The following is a 19,370-nucleotide window of genomic DNA, read 5'->3' as shown; positions in this document are numbered from 1 at the left end:
TCCGGGCGGCGCAGGCTGCGCGCCGCGCTGCGCACATGCGCGCTCCCGCCCCTCCCACCTTTGACAGTTTTACTGTGGGGGGGAGGGGGCGAACTCTCGCGGTATTCCTGCAGCCGATCCGCGACGGGGAGGAACGGGTTGGGGGGAGGGGGCCCATCGGCCCGGCCCCCTCTGCTGGCTCTCGGATCCGTCGCCTCCATCCGCTGGGGCTCCAGTGCAAAGTGGCCAGCTATGCCACCCGTAGGGCAAGAGGCGTTTTTCAGGCAGTGGGGTAAACTGAGGCACTATAGGGGCGCTGGGAACTGCCGCAAGCCCAGTGTACGCGGATTGAAGCCACCAGATGCCTCTAGGTGTTGGCCCTAGGAAGGTGCAGCAATGAAGACCACCGTCCTCTGGGAGCCTGAACTCCTGGCCTCTGGGAGATTGGGGCCTGCAAAGCAGGATCTGGATCTTTTCCCACCAGCCCTGTGACCACCTCTGCCTGTGGCCACAGTCAGGAGATTGCCTGGCTACTAACAGTGCTGGGACAGTTTGAGGCCATGGACTCTCTTGAGGTTACTGACCATTGGACCAGGCTCTGTCTGTTTCAGGCTCTGTCTGTTTCTAGACCAATGGCTAGGGCCAGTGCCTTGCTCTGCTGTGGCCCAGAACCCAGGGGGCACCGGTATCAGGTCTGGGGGTAATGGGGCACTATCCCTACCAGGGTTTGGGGATGAATGAGGCAAGGGAAGAGGTGCTAGTTAGGAAACATAGTTACAAGGTGCACCTCTGTCCCTGAAGCCTTCCCCCCCCCCCACGCCTATCCCCAGTCCACCTTCCTGTCTACCCTGCAGCAGGTTTGGGGCAGAGCACAAAAGACATCGTCAGATTGGAGTCTGCCTCTTCTCATAGGGACTCTTGAGAACTGCTTCTTGAATGGCTGGCACAAAGTGCTCCTGGAGAGAGGGGTGAGGGCCCTCTGTGGAGGGTTCACTGGGTAAGAACTTCCCTTGGAAATCAGAGCCAGGGAAAGGCCATGTGACCCCCGGAGGGAGAGGAAGTGTCCTTCCCTTGTTGACCGTGCCCACCCTGGGGACAGGACATCCAGGATTTAGGGGAGGGGTCAGTGTATGAGATGCAGCCAGGTTTGTCATCCTTCCCCGTGTAAGTCTGCATGTCCGCGAATGGAGCGTGTCAGTGTCTGTTGACAGGTGTGTGCCTTCATAACCACATATGCCAGGCAGTGTCCTGTGTAGACATCTGACATTCAGGTATGTGTATGTGCCCTGTACTAGGGGAAAAGGATGCCTGTCTGTGTGTTAGTATTCAGGTGACTAGTTGCAAGGTGTGTGTGTGTGGAGGGAAATCTGTATCTTAGCAGATGTGTCTTCAGACTACGGCATGTCTGGACGGCAGGGCGTTGTGTGTGCTGTGCCCTCTGTGTCTCTGTATGTTAGGGGGTTGCTATGCGTCACGGTGTACCGTGGATCTGGAAACGAGCATCACTGTGTCTCTGTGTCTCCGGACTCCTATAAGCAGTTTATGCCTCTGTGTTGCCATGTGGCTGGTTGCTGTGTGGGTACATGTGTCAGGGTGTTGTTGTGACCTATGTGTTCCCTGTGTCAGGGCATTACCCTGTACAAGGGGCTTAATGGGGCCCCTCCACAGATTGCCTGTCAAATCCCTGGAACCCACGGGATGGAACCTTGTTTGGAAAAAAGGTCTTTGCAGGTCTTCTGAAGTTAAGGGTCTTGAGATGAGAAGATCATCTGGGATTATCCAGGCGGGCCTTAAATCCAGTGACAGGTTTCCTTGTAAGAGAAAGATATGACACAGAAGGCGATGTGACCCCAGGGGCTGAGATGGAGTGATGTGCCGCGAACCCAGGAATCCCTGGGACAGCCACAAGAAGCTGGGGGAGGTGAGGAAGGGTTTGACCCTGTGCTCTGCGGGCTTTCAGACAGGTGGCCTGCGTTCCTGTGACAAAATCAGTTTCTGTTGTGTTAAGCTTCCCAGCTGGGTCGTTCGTTTTGGTGTCCCCGGGAAAGTAATACAGCTGTGTCCCTGCATCTGGATGCAGTCCACCGGGCTGAGCCCCCGATTCCGCACCTGGCCCCGGGGGTAAACAGGTGTGCGGTCACGATGCGACACCACTGCCCCCTAGTGGCCCTGTGGAGGCACCTGAACTGGGCACCGAGCACCCCCTCCTCCCACCGCCAGGGACCCTCCACCCAGGACGCCTCCCACAGTCAAACACCCAGTCGGCCTGAGCCAAACACCACACTGGGGCACTTGAGAACCAGGTTTATTTCTGGTCTTTTTGTCAGAATATAAAAAAAGCGCAAAACAAAGAAGACAAGACAAGAGCATGGCAGGGTGGGGGCAAGACAAAGCAGGGAGAAGGCTGGGCAGTGATAGGAAGGGCCCTCTGGAGAAAACGACGCTGTGATGGCACCAGGTGGGCGGGGACAATCAGGTGGACAGACAGGATGGGGGGCAGCAGGCCAGTTATCCAAATTCCACTCAGGACCTACAACAACCAGCCTCCGTCTGGAGGCCGGCTTGGGGTACAGAGAGGAGGCTGGAGGCTCAGCCTCATCTGTCCCTGAGGTGTTCAGAGCCCCACAGAGGAGGGGGCGGGCAGAGGGGCAAGCGCGTGGGGGCAACATGGAGGGCCGCCCTCACTGCCCCTCTGCTGGGCAGCACCAGTCCCAAACCCTGGGTCCTCTCTCTCACAGAGTGGTTGCTCAGGTGCTGGCTGGGTCCCCGGTGGGCAGGGGTTGGGGGCACAGCCCTCAGGACAGTCTTTTGTGTGAATTCAGATTTTCCTGGGAGAGGGGCAGTGAGAATACATGCCCACAACTGTCCCTCAGAGGCGGCCTCCACAACCGTGGGAGGAGGGGGACACCCAAACCCAAGGCCAGGACACGGCTGAGCGTGATCCCGGTCATGGGGTTCTCGTGTTGCTGGGTTAGGTCTTGGGCACCTGAGGAATCCCCAGACCTCTCTTGCTTCAGTTCCCAGGAATAGATGGGGGCGTGGTGAGGGTTTCAGGAATAACGAGGGAAAGCGCTTGGTGTGGTGTGCCCGGCAGCTGCTGCTGCTGCTGATTATCTGGGTGGGGAAGGGGAAGGGCACTCGCCAAAGGGAGCCCCCACAGCTTACTCCGCCTGTCCTCTAGGTGCTGGGTGAGGGTGTAGAACTGGACAAATGGACAGATAGACCTCTTGCCCTGGGGGAGGGCAGGATGCCCAAAGGAAGTGTGACTCAGCAGGCAATAGGGCACAGACATCAGTGTGGGTGAAGGGAATATAAATAAACAGACTCCCCGGGAGTCTAGGGGGATAAACAGACCCTGCTCTGGCTCCAGGTGGCTGCCCCGCATGCTGCCAGCAGCACCAGAGGGTGCACTTGGGCTCAGGTCCTGCAAGGAAGGGCCACACTCGAGCAGCCTGCACCTGCTCAACAGCCCAGAATACATTGCCATCCTGGTCCCACCTGTCCACTGGGCTGGGCTCAGCACCTGGGGCCTCTTGCAGGGTCCAAAAGGGGCTGTGTGCCAGCTCTGCATCGTCCTTGCCACAGGCTCCGGTCACAGTGCTGGGGTCTGGGGTTCAAGCCTCAGGCAGCAGCTAGGACATGTTTCCAAAGGAGGCTATGGGTGGATGGGGGGGGGGGGGCGAAGGGGGAGATCTCTGGCATCTTCCACTCTGTCCCGGGCACAAGATGGCCCTTACCAGATTCCTACAGCTGCCCTCCTGAGGTCAACCCACCCACCCTCCTCTTGGGCCCCAGAGCCCAGCCTCTTCCCCACCCCCAAGCCTCTCCAGTGCTCCTGGCTCCTCCCACTGACCTTGGCTGAGCAGCTGCAGGCTCCGCCCCTCCTCGCGCACCTGCAGGCGCAGCACCTGCTGCAGCACCTCCTGTCGCTGTGCCTCCTGTGCCAGCCCCATCCGCTGCAGTTTCTCCCCATTCAGCCGCAGCAGCGCCCGGCCTGGGGGAGGGGAGGAGGGGTCAAGCCAAGGTCAACATCTAAGGGGCATTAAGAGCCAAGGCAGAGAGAGAGAGAGAGAGAGGAGGGGGACATAGACTTTAAGTAAAAGAGAGGCAGAAACAGAGAAATAAGGAGAGGGAGAGACAGACCAGGAAAAGAGGGGACAGACAGAGGAAAGGCAAGGACGGATAGAGCCTGGGCAGAGAAAAGCCAGAAAAAAATAGAAACGCTCTGGGGAGGCAATGGAAGATTCTGCGAAGAGACAGCTCTAGGAGGAAAAACAGAAGAGAGAATGATAGCAAGAAATGATAGTAAGAGAAACTGAGGCAGGCTGGGGGGAGGCTCTCCAGGGAATCCTTAAGCCCCTCCACCTCAGCCACCAAGGGTACCTGTGATGGCGTGCTGGGAGAAGGCCTCCACGTAGATGAGGTAGTTGTGGGGACAGTGCTTCTTGAGCCACTTGCAGACGTCCTGCTGACTCCACAGGACCACAGGCCTCGTCAGGCCGCCTAACGAGGGACTTGTGTGGTACAGACCATAGTGGTCGGAGTATAGCCGGCCCTGTGGGGGAGATGGGTGGCAGGTGGAGTGAGCTGATGGGGAGGGCAGGGGCTGAGGTGGGTACGGTGGGTGGGTACCTGGGGGGCCTCTGTGCCAGGCTGCTGCAGGAGCTTGACTGGCCGGCCGCCAGCGGCCCTCTGGCTACGGGAGTCATGCCACGTGAGGCTGGTGCCTGGTGTCCGAGGCAGGTGGCAGGGGATGCTCTCAGTGGACACTGTATGCTCCAGGAAGGTTCGGCAGAAGCTGAAGTGTGCCGTGGCTGCAGAGCACGGGTGCGTGGTCAGAGTGACCAGGGGCAGGGCCAGAGGATCCTCTCTCTGCAAACCAGCACCCTGCTCAACCCACCTTCCCTCCCAACACAGGGAGCCATCTTCCCGGTTAGAGGTTCCCAACCCCCCAAAGGCAGAAAGGAAGTTCACACGAGAACTGTCTCGAGTACCCACCCAGCCCAAGGGTGACGACCTAGAGACACCTTTCCCCTTCTGAGTGTACAGCTCATGCCCTGGGGGAGTAGGACTGTGCTTAAAGAGGGAGTGTGCTCACCAGGGAACCTAAGACTTCTAGGCCTGAATGGACTCTGGGCAAGCCAACAACCAGGATTGCTGCTCCTCCACCTGCCGCAGAGCCCTTGGCCCAGGACAGCTCCCGTGGGTGGTGAGCTTCCAGAGGGCGTGGGCCGCTCAGCACAGGTGTGCAGGGCCAGCCATACGCGCAGAGAGCCACAGTGACAACTTGCACCCTCTATTCCCCACACAGACTTCATCTTACTCTTGAAGTTTCAGTTTCACCCCCATTTCTGGGCTTGTTGCTCACATAGGTCATGGGAGGGCAGACACCCAGATGAGCACCTCCCAACACTTTGCACAGGCCTGGGCACAAAGGAGGTGCCCAGAAATATTGTGGATTAATGGATGGATGGGTGGGAGGGTGGGTGGGTGGATAAAGGCTCTGTATGGTATCCACAAGTCAACAGAACCCCTGGGGAGAGATAGGAACCTGGGCCCAGGCTTGCCCTCATCTTTACAGCACCCAGGCCCCAACTCAGCAGGCAGAATCATGTTCTTGGCCAGGACCCTTGCCTCACTGGCTCTCATCAATAGAATGAGAGACCCTGACTCCCATGGACACAACCTCACAGCCACAACTGAGGGCACGGTTTGGCAATGAGCCCAAGAGGTCTCAGTAATGGGGAAACCCATTACTTCCCCTCCTTTTACCCCTCAAGATTCCTTCGACTTAGCACCCTCCCCCCCCTTCATTCTTGCAACTTCCTGGAATTTGATGACACCAGGTGACACTAAAATTGAAGTCCAGGTGTGGTGTGATTGCCCCGACGTGGCTTCTACTATCGTGGAAAAGGACTAATTTTTCAGGACACAGGTGCCTGAGCTGTTCGGCCTCGCATCGAAGGGCCTCGCGGAGACATGCAGGGCCAGGGCCCGAGAGCCAAGCTCTGGGCGAACCAGTCGGACGCTACCGAGCGCGCTGCACCTGTCGGGGTACAGCCGGGCCCCGCCCATTTCCTGCCCAGGCACCCGGACGGATCTCCATCTTTCCGTCTGTCTGCCCGTCGTTCCGTCCCTCCCTCTTAGCCCCAACGTCAGAATTCCAGCATAAAACGGGGCGGGGGCGCCGAAGCCTGACTGTGGCCTCGGCTCCCTGTCGGCCCGCTGCAAGAGCTGGGGAAGGAAGGGCGCGCGCGCGAGGGAAAAGGAGACCGCAGGATGATGCGAGCCTGAGGACAGGAGCCCCAGCCGGTAACCTCCTCCAGGCCAAGGGTGCGCTGACCCCCGAGGCCTGAAGCTACCCGCCCCTCGCCCCAGCTCAGGACAAAGACACCGGAGACCCCGTTCGGCCAGGACGCGCCCCCCAGTCCGCGCCAAGCCGCCACTCGGAGTCTGCCAGTTCCCGCCCCCGACCCTCTCGGTCCTCGAGCCCCCAACCCGCGATATCCCCGAAGCCCTGCTCACCGTCCACATCCCGGCGCTCCCCGAAGCCGGCGCGCACAGCCCCGGCGCGGCCTCGCGGGGGGCTCAGCTTAGTCCTTAGCTCCGTGAACATGGGGCCCAAAGATCCCGGGCCCGTGCACACGCCCCTCGCCGGGCGCAAGGCGGCCCGTGTGGCCGGCGGGGAACGCGCGCCGCTGCCCCGCCCCAGCCGGCCCCGCGCCCGAGCCGGTCCCCGCGCCCGAGCCGGTCCCCGCGCCCGGCGAGTCTGCGCGGCGAGGCACCTGCCTCTGAGCCCTGAGTGCTGGGCGCGCTCCGGGAGCTCCGAGGTGTGTCGGCGGCGCGCAGGTCTGCGGACGCAGAGGGTGTCTGCCAGGGTAAGGGGCGACCTTGCGCACCTTGGCATGGCTTCAAGGACCAGTGATTCTGTGCACCTATACGGAGTCCAGACGTCTGAAAGGGCTTCTGAGGCAGGGAAATAAGGATCCGATCTTCCTTGCGGGGAAGGGGCAGGAGGGGAGTATCCTACCTGCTCCTGGGATCTTCTGTCCAAGGGCGCCCAGGTCAAAGGTCAGGCTGATGCCTCGCAACCACTTCCCTCCCCCCACCCCCCGCCCCGTTCTCCTACCTCAGATTACCGACTCACTCCTTTATTTAAGCATTCTGTACATCTATCCAGAGGTCTCTTCCTCAAACGGGCACTTGCTTCCCTAGACCCTCTCTCAATCCCCACCACAATGTGAACTCCAGGAAGACAGCCAGGGTGTCTCCCCTTCCCTCCGTAGCCCCAGAGGCCGATCTGACTCAGTACTCAGGATGTGGCACCGAAAGTGGCTTGGCTGGCAATGGGGACGAGAGAGAAGCTCCGAGAAGGCTGCAGCAGGCAGGAGGCATGTGTTTTTTCTAGAACTCCACTGAGAAGTGCTAGGGTGGGCTAGGCACTGCCCTGCTAAGAGGCTACCCACTGAGTTTTGCCTGCTCTGTCAAGAAGCTGAGCACTCTCCCCTGTGTATGTGGGCTGCTGGAGGATGTTCCACAGAATGAACAATGGTACATGTGGAGATATAGAAATGTATGCAGACTAGTCATGTGTGTAGACCCAGAACACCAGCACAGGTGATCTGGCTGGTACGCATGTCCACCAACACACAGAGGCAGGGATTCGCACAGAATTCATCCACACGTTGTGCCACACATGCCCACATACCGAAGTGTTCCCAACATATCTATTGCATTTACTTATTTTCTCCAGTTAACTCTCTAGGGGCTGTGCTTCTGCCCTCACTGCCATGTTCAAGGTGTGCTGGGGGTGGGAGTGGAGCCCGTACAGGGACTGGTGCTTGAATCGGAGCCCGGGAATCTGAGCGCTGAGAGCTAGAGCAGCAGCCTGAACACTAGGGCACGCGCAGGCAGGTGTGCCCAAATCACCACACGTACACCGCACACAAACTGTCCACAACTAGTCAGGTGCAGCCCCGCTCAGATGTGTTAAGGCCTGGCCCAGGGCCAGGACAATCCTGCAGGCAAAGGTGAACGGTTAGGCCTGATTTTGAGGGATCCCTTGGCGGCTCGGCTGACTCAGAGAGGGGGGGACCCATGGATCCCGCTCGTGCAGGCAGGTCTCCTCCGAATTGCGTCGCAAGTACGCTGAGTTTTGAGGTCTTGCAGGGGTTTTCCAGGACGATGTCCCTCCTGGAGATCCCCAGCAGGGCGGTTCGCGGGCAGTCCCACTATGCGACGCTACCACGCGTGCGCTTGCCGCATCCCCGCCCCTTCACCGGTGCCGGAAGTCGCTTTCAGGAACATCCGCCCGGGGAATGCGGAGTGGGCGGGGCTTCGTGAGGCCCGCGACCTTTGCTTCCGGGGCGCGGGTGACGCCGGGCCCGAGAGCTCTTCCTGCTGAGAATCCTGGGACGTCTGTGGTCTTCCGCCTTCGGCCGCGATAGCCGCCTTCCCTTCCCTTTCCAGCGGTGGTCGTCACCGACGCCATGAACAAGAAGAAGAAGCCGTTCTTGGGCATGCCTGCGCCTCTCGGCTACGTGCCGGGGCTGGGCCGGGGGTGAGGCCGGGGCGAGCCGCGCTTGAGGGGCGGGAGCGGGCGGCGCGGGCCCCGGGGCCCGGCGAACAGAGAGGGCCGCGCGCGCTTGGGGAAGAGGGGTTGCGGGCCGGCCCGGGCAAGACAGTCCTCACTACCGACACTTCTTCTTGGGAATCAGTCGGATTTGGGGAGCTTGCCGATGGCGACGGGGAAGATTTCTCGAGACGGATGATAGATTAGGATCTGTGGCCACACGGAAAGACATCACTGGGTTTGGTTTAATCCTTGTAGGAAGAATCATGCTTTGGGACCGGGACAGAGCTGAGTACCACTTCTGCTTGCCCCCTAGGAGATGCGAGACTTGGGCTTTGACCACGCGTTGGTTGTGAGCCCGTTTTTGGATCTATAAGATGATGTGTGAGCAGGTCTACAGTGAGGAGTAGGTGAATCTTTGACGTGTAGTAAGGACACCGCGGCTATTCTCCCCAAGCAGACCCCGGACCCTTGTCGAAAGCATAAGTGACCCTTTACCGGGCCAGGTTCCTCTGTGTGTCGGCTCGTTGGTCGTCATACACTGGGTGTTGGAACTCAGCTCAGGGGGCAGGACATCTGTGAGGCTTGTGACTGGGTCTCCCGTGGCTGTCACACGGATTACGACCATAAGTGATTGAATAAATGAGCAATCATTATTATTCTGTTTATTCATTTGTTTAGGGAAACTATTGGGTTTCCTTGTGGGGGTTAGGGTTAGAGTGGGGAACACCTAAGTCTCACTTACTGACACCGTCTTCAGAGGGCCTCCTACGGGGAGAGGTGAGACATTTGCGTTACTAAGTACATAAAGAGGAATAGATTTATTTTTTAAATCTTTTTCTCCTAAAGTTTATTTATTTTGTGAGAGAGATCGCTGACGTGCACATGAGTAGGGGAAGAGCAGAGAGAGAGGGAGGGAGAGAATGAATCCCAAGCAGTCTCTGCGCTGTCAGTGAGGAGTTGGATGTGGGACTTGAACTTACAAATCGTGATCAAGAGTCATTGAAGGAGCACTTGCATCCAACTTCTACCCAGGTCATGATCTCAAAGTTCGTGAGTTCAAGCCCCGCTTGGGCTCTGTGCTGACAGCTCAGAACCTGGAGCTTGCTTTGGATTCTGTGTCTCCCTCTCTCTCTATGCCTCCTGCCCCCATATAAATAAACATTAAAAAAAAAAAAAACATTGAAAAAAAAAAAGTTGACACTTAACCGACTGAGCCACGCAGGTGGCCCTAAAAAGGAACGGATTTGGAACTCTTTGGCCCAGCAATCAGGGAGTGCTCTATGTAGTGGTAGCATTTGAGCCCCACTCAGAGACCTGGATTTAGAGATGTAGAAATGTGTGAGACTGACACTTTGTGTGTTGGGTGGTTAAGAAAAAAGGCCTGGCATGGAGAAAGATGAGGGGCTCTCAGGGAGTCTGTGTGGGTGGAAGGTGCAGGGGTGGAGCAGTGCTGCAGGAGGTCAGAGGGGCCATAGCTCCTGTAAGAGAGGCAGAGACCTCAGGAAGCTATGGTCAGAGCTGCGCTGAAGCGAGGAGGCAGGAAGCAGGGGTAGCTGAGTTGGTTCCCAGCTGTGATGGGACTCAAGGTTTGGGGAGACGGGATCTCAGAGGCAGACTCAGTAGAACTTGGTGACTGACAGGACAGAGGCACGGGAGGCAGCGCTGATGCCCTGGTACCCGCCTGGATCTTGGGATGGCACTGCAGTCAGCTGAAACACCCAGGGCGGCCGCAGGATGAGCGCAGAAAAGGAGTTCTGATCGGGTCAAGTTGGGGGTGAGGGCCTGCTTGGATGTGTGGGGACACGATCAGTAGGTTATTAGAGACGGGAGCCTGGAACTTGGGCAGAGGGAGGTCTGATGCCCTCAGGAATCTCTCAAGGAGAGTGTGCGGTGGCACGAGGTAGCCTTGGTGACCTCCTCAGGGTAGGGCGGAAGCTTTCTCTCCTGAGGAGAACAACCTGGTAATGAAGAGACATAAAAAAATTAAATTAAAAGACATTAAAAAAATTTTAAAAAGATTGTTTTGTCCTTAGTTTGAGAGTGCAGCATGCCTGGTTCCTTACTGCCTGGTGTTTTGGTGGTTTCCCAGAGATGTGAGAAAAAGAGGGGTTATTAAGCGAGAACTGTGGAGGGAAGAACGGGAACAAGTTCGCCTGGATAATTGGGTGTCTTGGGGTCTCCTGCAGTGCCACTGGCTTCACCACCCGGTCAGACATTGGGCCCGCCCGGGACGCAAATGACCCTGTGGATGACCGCCATGCACCCCCAGGCAAAAGGACCGTTGGGGACCAGATGAAGAAAAGCCAAGCTGCGGATGATGATGATGAGGATCTGAATGACACCAACTATGATGAGGTAACTTGTGACACACTCCTAGCCAGTCTCCAGAAGGGCTGACCAGCTTCTTGACCCAGTGTGCCCTTGGCATCGCTGGTGACTGGCTCAGAGAGGCCAATACAGCGGGCTCTCCTGCTGTGCCCAAGGTATCTTCAGCAGCGTGTGAGAGGGGAGCAGGAAAAACATAAAGATATGTGCACTTCTTTTGTCTCTTCAGAGGAGAGGGTCTAGCATTGGTATTTTGTCTTGGCTGGATTTTTTTTTTTTTAGGGCATTCAAAGAGCTTCTTTTATTTAAGCCAAAATAAGTTTTCCTGGAAATTTTTTTTCTTTTTCTTTCATAGTTTTTTGTCAAGTTGGTTTCCATATAACACCCAGTACTCATCCCAACAAGTGTTTTGGCTGGATTTTAATGATGAAAATTCTAAGTGGAATTGGTGATGATTCTTGATTTATTTATTTTGTGTCAGTGCATATCCTCTTAGGTAATTAGTATTTGGCCAGTTGAGGTTTTCTTCATATGTGTTCTAACAGATGGCATTTTTACTCAGAGGAAAAGATTTTAAAAATGTCTATTCTGAAATGATTTTAAACTTCCAGGGAACTTGGAAAAAGTGGAGAATTCCTTCATAAACTTCTCATCTCACATGACCTTAGTATAATTATTGAAACCAGGAAACTAACATTGACACAGCAATGTTAACCTAGTCTGTAGCGCTCATTTGAATTCCACCAGTTTTTCACTGGTGTCCTTTTTCTGATCCACCCAGTCCAGGGCCCTGCACTGCACTTAGTTGTGTCTCTTAGTCTCTTCCCATTGGGGTGGCTCTTCCATCTTTCATGCCCGTGATACTTCTGAATAGTACTGATGAGTTACTTTGTTTTCCCTCAATTTGGGATTGTCTGATTGAAAAAAATTGTTTAGTAAACATTTCACAACTAGAGGTTTCTCTGTTTCTGCCTGTGGGGATTGTGTTGGAGGAAAAGCTGACCCTTTAAGTGTGTTGTTTTGTCCTTAGTTTAATGGTTATGCTGGGAGCCTCTTCTCCAGTGGGCCCTATGAAAAAGATGATGAGGAAGCGGATGCTATTTATGCTGCTCTGGATAAACGGATGGATGAGAGAAGAAAAGAAAGAAGGTAAGATAAATTACTGCCCTTTACACTGTATTTACCCAGCTTTCTTTCTCCTTCCTTCTGCCTGTCTTTAAATTTTATTTATTTATTTTAAAAGTTTATTGGGGCGCCTGGGTGGCTCAGTCAGTTAAGCCTCCGACTTCGACTGAGGTCATGATCTCACAGCTTGTGGGTTCGAGCCCTGTGTCGGGCTCTGTGCTGATAGCTCAGAGCCTGGAGCCTGCTTCAGATTCTGTGTTTCCTTCTCTCTCTCTGCCCCTCTCCCACTCGCACTCTGTCCCTCTGTTTCTCAAAAATAAATAAACATTAGACAAAATTTTTTAAAAAATTTATTTTGAGAGAGAGAGAGAGAGTTTGCATGCATGAATTGGGGGAATGACAGAGAGAGGCAGGGAGAGAAAATCCCTGGCAGGCACTGAACTGTCAAGAGCAGAGCCCAATGCAGGCCTCGAACCATGAGATTATGACCTGAGCCAAAGTTAGACGCTTCACTGACTGAGCTTCCCATGTACTACATTAAGATTATATTGTAGGAGCACCTGAGTGGCTTTGAGTTCGTGAGTTTGAGCCCTGTGTTGGGCTCTGTGCTGAAAGCCTTTTTCTTTTTTTTAATATTGTATTAAAAAAAATTTTTTTAATGTTTATTTATTTTTGAGAAGAGAGAAACAGACTGTGAGTAGAGGAGAGGCAGAGAGAGCGGGAGACACAGAAAATGAAGCAGGCTGCAGGCTCTGTGCTGACAGGTCAGATGCAGGGATCGAAGTCACAAGCTGTGAGATCATGACCTGAGCTGAAGTCGGATGCTCAACCGACTGAGCCACCCAGGCGCCCCTGTATTGTGTTTATTTTTTAATGTTTATTTTTGAGAGAGAGAGACAGTGTGTGTTGGGGGGGCAGAAAGAAAGGGAGACACAGAATCTGAAGCAGATTTTTAAGTAATCTCTATTTTTAAGTAATTAATTACTATTTTTAAGTAATCTCTGTACTCATCACAACAAAGATCCGGAGTTGCATGCTCACTAATTGAGCCAGCCAGGTACTCCTGGATTTACCCAGCTTTATTTATGTATTTATTTATTTATTATTTTGCTTTTTTTTAACGTTTCATTTTTACTATTGAGACAGAGAGAAACAGAGCATGAGTTGGGGAGGGGCAGAGAGGGAGACACAGAATCCAAAGCAGGCTCCAGGTTCTGAGCTGTCAGCAGAGAGCCCAACGTGGGGCTTGAACTCACGAACCGTGAGATCATGACCTGAGCCAAAGTTGGATGCTTACCTGACACTTATCCGGGCGCCATAACCCAACTTTATTTATTTATTCATTTATTTATTTATTTAATGTTTTATTTATTTCTGAGAGAGAGAGAGAGAGAGAGAGACAGCGTGAGCAGGGGAGGGTCAGAGAGAGAGGGAGACACAGAATTGGGAACAGCACAGAGTTGGCTGTCAGCACAGAGCCCGACGCGAGGCTCGAACCCACAAACCGTGAGATCATGACCTGAGCTGAAGTCGGACATTTACCCGACTGAGCCACCCAGGCGCCCCATCCTAACTTAAAAAAAAATTTTTTTTTTAATGTTTTATTTATTTCTTAGAGAGAGTGAGACCGCGTGAGCAGGGGAGGGTCAGAGAGAAAGAGAGGGAGATACAGAATCTGAAAGAGGCTCCAGGCTCTAAGCTGGCAGTCAGCACAGAGCCCGATGCGGGGCTTGAACCCACGAACTGTGAGATCATGACCTGAGCCAAAGTTGGACGCCCAACCGACTGAGCCACCCAGGCGCCCCAACCAACTTTAAAAGGAAGGTTTGTTTTGATTTATTTTAGATGTTGAGAAAAGTTGCAAGAGCAGTACATCTGTCTGCCAGCTCTGAGGCTACCTTAGATCTTAGTTTATGGCAGCCACACTTGGATAAATGCCAGGCTGTTGGAGAGTGGTCTTAGGGCTGGGGGCTGGAGTGGAGAGCTTAAGAACTCTTGTTTTCCAGAAGTCCACAGAACTTGAGGGATCTGACCACACGTCAAGATTACTGCTTTTGAGATGGATGTAGTGATGTTGGTTGATATTTGTTAAGTAATTTGGAAGTTAGCTGAAGATGACAGATGAACATGTCAGTCCTTGTCGGCAGGGGCTGTGGCTTGAGAATCTTGGTTCGCACATCAGCATTGGGACAGGGGTGGGACTGTGAGGAGTCGGGCTGAGCCGGTGGGGGCAGGTGACAGTGAGCCTGGAGGGAGTGGGTGCACTCTGTCCTTGGGGGCCTGTTCAGGAGAAGGCTACTCAGCAAGGCTCTTGTGGTTTCTCTGTGAGGCTCTTGGGTGGGTGTCTTGCTCTGAACTTTGGTTTAGCAGATCTGTTTATTGATGTTCCTTCAGTCTGCCACTTGACATGGCAGCTTTCTGAATTCCCCATCCTTGTTTCTGGGGAAATTTAAGCAAAGTGAACACACAATCTTTTAAACCATCATAGGTTACATTGTTTTATAAGTTTTTTATGATTTGAAAAAAGTTTTTTTAAGTGGAACAAGGTTACAAATAAGAAAGCTATAATTTTTTTTTTTTTTTTTACCATTGAAAGAATATGTTACCATTATAGAACATTGGGATAGTGAGACTAAGTATAGGTAGAAAAATTATATTTAGTTATAAGTCCAGAAAGGGACAGTTAATGTTGCTCATTATTCATGCAATTCAGTAACTTCCCATAATGTATTTAAAGTTTTTAATTTTAGAAGAACAAAATACAGTTGTTCAGAGTTTTTTTGTAATGCTTGTTATTGGTCATTACATAGATGTCTGAATTTATATTCGTATAGTGGTTAAGTGTATGTGGTTTTGCATATTAAAGAAGGTTTGATTTCAGTCTTCTGGAATTCATTTAAACTGAGTGATACGGATACATGTAGAAAGTCATCTCATTAAGTGGCTTTGGAAAAATGCTTAGCTTTTAAAACTTCTGTTATGAGTACTTTTTATGATATAAACCAATCGAACAGCGCAGCGGACTGGACACCTTCATGTAGCCTCCTCCCTTGCTACGCAGCTTGCACGTTTGCTTCTCCCACGCCTGCTGGTGATCTTTGCTGGGTCATATCAGGATCCATTTATCTTCTGCACTGATGCAGCACCGTTACTGCCCCCAGTAGCATGAACCCCAAAGCTTTATTCCAATGACTACCTGACAGCCAGTCCATATCCATATTTTCTTAAAAAATTTTTTTTAATGTTTATTTAGAGACAGAGTGCGAGGAAGGGAGAGCAGAGAGAGAGGGAGACACAGAATCTGAAGTAGGCTCCAGGCTCTGAGCTGTCAGCACAGAGCCTGATGCAGGCTTGAACTCACAAATCATGAGATCATGAGCTGAGCCAAAGTTGGATGCTTAACTGATTGAGCCACCCAGGCACCCCTGTATTTTTCTGCTGATCTCTAGAACATAGTAGAACCGCTTTTTTCCCAAACCAAGATACCATTAGAATTACTCCTCATTTCCTGTCTCCTAAATCTACCTCCTTCCCCTGCCTTTTTAACCTTTTCATGCCATTGACTTTTTGAAGAGATCAGTTGTTTGGTGGAAGGGCCTGAATTACAGAGTGGCTACCTATCTCCTCATGGTGTCCTTAGCTTGTTCTGCTCCCAGTAATTCCTGTGGAGTGGAAATTGGATCCTGAGGCTGCATTAAAATCAGGTAAAACAAGTTTAACCCGAAAAACTGATAGGAGCATCTGTGTGTGTTGCTTTGCAGTAGGAGCCAGGAGGACTAACCGTCTCTAAGAGGTGTTTGTCTTTTCCAAGCATGTCTTTTGTCATAATACATTCACTTTTCTGATCTTTTCCTCTTTACCTTTTGAAGAAAATGTAATCTCCACTTTAGGAAGTATTAGTTATGTGGGTCACATTAACTCTTGTTTAACTTGATTGATGCTCTGTCACAGTAACCCATGACTTTCTTCTTAGTGCCTAGACCTGGTCCTAGACCGCCAGAACCCAGTAGGTCTCTGTCCCTGAAGACCAGTCACGTGGGTCATGAGACCGCCCGTTAGTTCTGGCACAAGGAGCAGAGAGCTGTCATCAGAGGTGTACTAGCTGCTCAGAAGGGAGGGAAGCAGTGACAGGGCGAGAGCCAGAGAGGCAGTTAGGACGGTGGTTCAGTTTTCATAGGATGGCTCTACCTTTGGGATTTTGTAGAATTTTAAAGCTGTAAATGCACTCATATTCAAATCCAAGTATTTGTATCAGAGTAAGACAACCTGCCCCCCTCCTTTTTTAAAGTTTATTTATTTTGAGAGAGAGGGGGAGAGAGAGAACACGTGCACTCATGCACATGGAGGAGGGACAGTGAGGGAGAGAGAGAGAACGCTAAGCAGGCTCTGTGCTGTCAGTGCAAAGCCTGATGTGGGGTTTGATCTCATGAACCATGGGATCGTGACCTGAGCTGAAATCAAGAGTTGGACGCTTAACTGACTGAGTCACCTAGGTGCCCCCAACTTACTTTTATTTTAGTGAATTTCTGCTTGTTTTCATTTGGTAAATAATTGAGTCAATATAATTATGGATGTGTCCATTGATACTTTAAAGTATATTTGATTTAGCTGCTGAGTATATGGAATTATTATTTTGGTGATCTAATGAGGTAGAATAAAAGGACTTCATTTCAGAGTGGATATCCAATATTTTCTTTTCTTTTTTTGAGAGAGCGTGCACATGCAAATGTGGGAAAAAGAGGCAGAGGGAGAGGGAGAGAGAAAAATCTTAATCAGACTCCATACCCAGCACAGAGCCTTACACAGGGCTCAGTCTCATGACCCTGAGATCATGACCTGATCTGAAATCAAGAGTAGGATGCTTAACTGAGCCACCCAGGTGTCCTGACATCTAGTATTTCTAACGCATGCACACATTTTACTTCCTAGGGAACAAAGGGAGAAAGAAGAAATTGAGAAATACCGAATGGAACGGCCCAAAATTCAACAGCAGTTCTCAGATCTGAAAGTAAGTAGATGGATGGCATGCAGTTTCCCCTGCACCTAACTTACCCAGCAGAGATTGGGGTAGGATTGATGAGACTTTCCTAACTTCGCTCTTTTTTAATTTTGTATTTTTTTACATATTTATTTTGAAAGTGCGCGAGTGAGCGTGAGCAGGGGAGAGTGGTGAGGGAGAGAGGGAGAGAGAATCCTAAGCAAGCTCCATGCTCAGCGTGGAGCCCGACATGGGACTTGATTCCACAACCATGAGATCATAACCTGAGCCAAAATCAAGAGTTGAATGCTCAATGGACTGAGCCACCCAGGTGCCCCAACTTTGCTCTTTATTAAATTTATGTGATAGAAGAAGGTCTCTGCTTTCATGTGTTTAATTTTATGTATATGTGTGCAAAAAAAAAGCTCTTTGTCTACTCACTGGGACATGTGAGCTTATTTTCTTAGCAACTTTAATTCTGTTTGTACATAAAGTTCTCCATACTCTCATCTGGGCTTTGACAGAACAATTTACATTTGAGTGAAATAGAGTAGATCCGAGAAATTGAATTTTCTGAGTGAAGCAGATCATTTCTGCATCAAAATTCTTTCTAAACCATGATGATTTGGGGGCCAGGGGTCAGTGAGAGCATGGTTTTTCTTGTGCACATGAAATTCTGCCAGAGAATTCATGTTTTTTGGGGGTCGAATGTTTCCAGAGGAAGTTGGCAGAAGTCACAGAAGAAGAGTGGCTGAGCATTCCTGAGGTTGGCGATGCCAGAAACAAACGCCAGCGGAACCCGCGCTATGAGAAGCTGACTCCTGTTCCCGACAGTTTCTTCGCCAAACATTTACAGACAGGAGAGAACCATACTTCAGTGGATCCTCGACAGACTGTGAGCATCTGAAAAGAAGGTGGCTAGGTCTTTAGTCTGGTTAGACAGATCAGTAGTGGGAGCCATGGGTAGTGTTAGAGTAAGTGCTTCTGCAGTTCAGAAGCTGGGCCATGGCTGAGTCTAAGCTGCGTATGTATCAGGCTACAATGGAAAGATTTCAGAGTGATAGGATTCTTGTGCATGAAAATTCAATCCAGTGTTTTTTGTCTTCTCCCCCTCCTTCCCTAGCAATTTGGAGGTCTTAACACGCCCTATCCAGGTGGACTGAACACTCCATACCCAGGTGGAATGACACCTGGATTGATGACACCTGGCACAGGTGAGCTGGACATGAGGAAGATCGGCCAAGCAAGGAACACTCTGATGGACATGAGGCTGAGCCAGGTGAGTCACACACCTTTTTCCTACAGATTTAGAAATTGCTTTCTGATGATAAAACTAATATATATTAGTGAAAAGTTCATATTTTGAAGTGCTTTATCACAGGATAAGCAGACCTAGGACGATGCAGTTTCCTGGCAGGACCCTGTGTCCAGGCGGCCTGTGCATCTACCTACAGGGCATGCGCAGGCATGATGCACTCAGTGCCAGTGGCAAAGGCCAGCCCACGTGGGGCCCCTGTTACCTCTTAGGGGGCTGAGGGTGGTTGCAGGTGACAGAGGGCTGCCTGATGGGCAGACCGAATGAAGGCACTCATGACAAGCTGCGTGCTCTCTGTTGGTGAAGCTTAGTCCTTCCACCTTGATGCAGAAATTAAGCACGTGTGTGTATCCACAATGCGATACCACTCAGCCATTCTGAAGAGGGAAATCTTGTCACTTACAACGATGTGGGTAGGCTTGGAAGGTTCTGTGCTAAATGAAGTAAGTCAGACAGGAAAAGGCAAATACCAGGTAATTTCGTTTGTATGTGGAATTTAAAAAACAACCAACCAAAAAATGGACTCTTAAATACAGAGAACAAATGGGTGGTTGCCAGAGGGAAGAAAGGGGATAGGTGAAATAGATAAAGGGGGCTTAAGAGGTACAAATCTCCTGTTACAAGTCATGGAGATGAAAAGTACAACATAGGGAATCGTCATTACTGTTGAGGTAACATCATATGGTGGGTGACTGCACTGTCGTGAACCCCGAATGATGTACGGAATTGTCGAATCAGCATTATACACCTGTTACACTTCATGTGTTCATTCTACTTCAAAAAAGTTCAATGTACATATTTTCTGCCTGCACTTGAGTAAATTTGTCAGTGCTCTAGAAAACCCAGGTGAGGTGCAAAGCCCTTTCTAATTCCAACATGCATATCAGAAACCAGGGAGAAAAATACTTTCAAATTCGATTACATACAAATTAAAAACTTTTGCATGATAGAAAGCACTGTAAATTCACAAAAACACAAAACCCGGGAAGAAGGTCCTCACGTGCTCGATTGCCTGTGATTGCATGTGTAACCCTCTGAAGTGGTGGCTTCATACAGATGCATCCGCATATTCC

At 51.5% G+C, this 19,370-nt stretch overlaps 2 protein-coding genes across 3 annotated transcripts in view; one reads left to right on the top strand and one right to left on the bottom strand.

Annotated features, from left to right (window-relative positions):
- Window positions 1-2,283: 2,283 nt before the first annotated feature.
- Window positions 2,284-6,634, bottom strand: SAMD10 (sterile alpha motif domain containing 10). The gene is made up of 5 exons (XM_039237031.1): window positions 6,505-6,634; window positions 4,612-4,793; window positions 4,363-4,534; window positions 3,833-3,973; window positions 2,284-3,634 (listed from the first exon to the last, which is right to left on the bottom strand). Exons 1-5 carry the CDS (start codon window positions 6,593-6,595, stop codon window positions 3,612-3,614), a joined length of 609 nt encoding a protein of 202 aa, XP_039092962.1. The 5' UTR covers window positions 6,596-6,634; the 3' UTR covers window positions 2,284-3,611.
- A 1,737-nt stretch (window positions 6,635-8,371) lies between these two features.
- PRPF6 (pre-mRNA processing factor 6) overlaps window positions 8,372-19,370 on the top strand; it is a 46,674-nt gene continuing 35,675 nt past the window's right edge. For both annotated transcript variants that reach the window (XM_039236934.1, XM_039236933.1), the window contains exons 1-6: window positions 8,372-8,539; window positions 10,741-10,909; window positions 11,910-12,028; window positions 16,934-17,012; window positions 17,701-17,877; window positions 18,106-18,261. In XM_039236934.1, the coding sequence (XP_039092865.1) occupies window positions 8,469-8,539; window positions 10,741-10,909; window positions 11,910-12,028; window positions 16,934-17,012; window positions 17,701-17,877; window positions 18,106-18,261 (771 nt within the window). In that variant the 5' untranslated portion in view covers window positions 8,372-8,468. The remainder of the gene's footprint in view (window positions 8,540-10,740; window positions 10,910-11,909; window positions 12,029-16,933; window positions 17,013-17,700; window positions 17,878-18,105; window positions 18,262-19,370) is intronic.

Source organism: Hyaena hyaena, unplaced genomic scaffold, assembly GCF_003009895.1.
Source record: "Hyaena hyaena isolate Hyena2069 unplaced genomic scaffold, ASM300989v1 scaffold_118, whole genome shotgun sequence".
NCBI classification, from domain to species: domain Eukaryota; kingdom Metazoa; phylum Chordata; class Mammalia; order Carnivora; family Hyaenidae; genus Hyaena; species Hyaena hyaena.
This window is presented reverse-complemented; position numbering and strand designations above follow the sequence as displayed.

Coding starts and splice junctions, on each gene's coding strand:
- SAMD10 (XM_039237031.1), bottom strand. CDS start 6,595: ATGTTCACGGAGCTAAGGACTAAGCTGAGCCCCCCGCGAGGCCGCGCC. Junction 4,794..6,504: donor GGAGCGCCGGGATGTGGACG/GTGAGCAGGGCT, acceptor CGTGCTCTGCAG/CCACGGCACACTTCAGCTTC. Junction 3,635..3,832: donor CCTGCAGCTGCTCAGCCAAG/GTCAGTGGGAGG, acceptor ATCCACCCATAG/CCTCCTTTGGAAACATGTCC.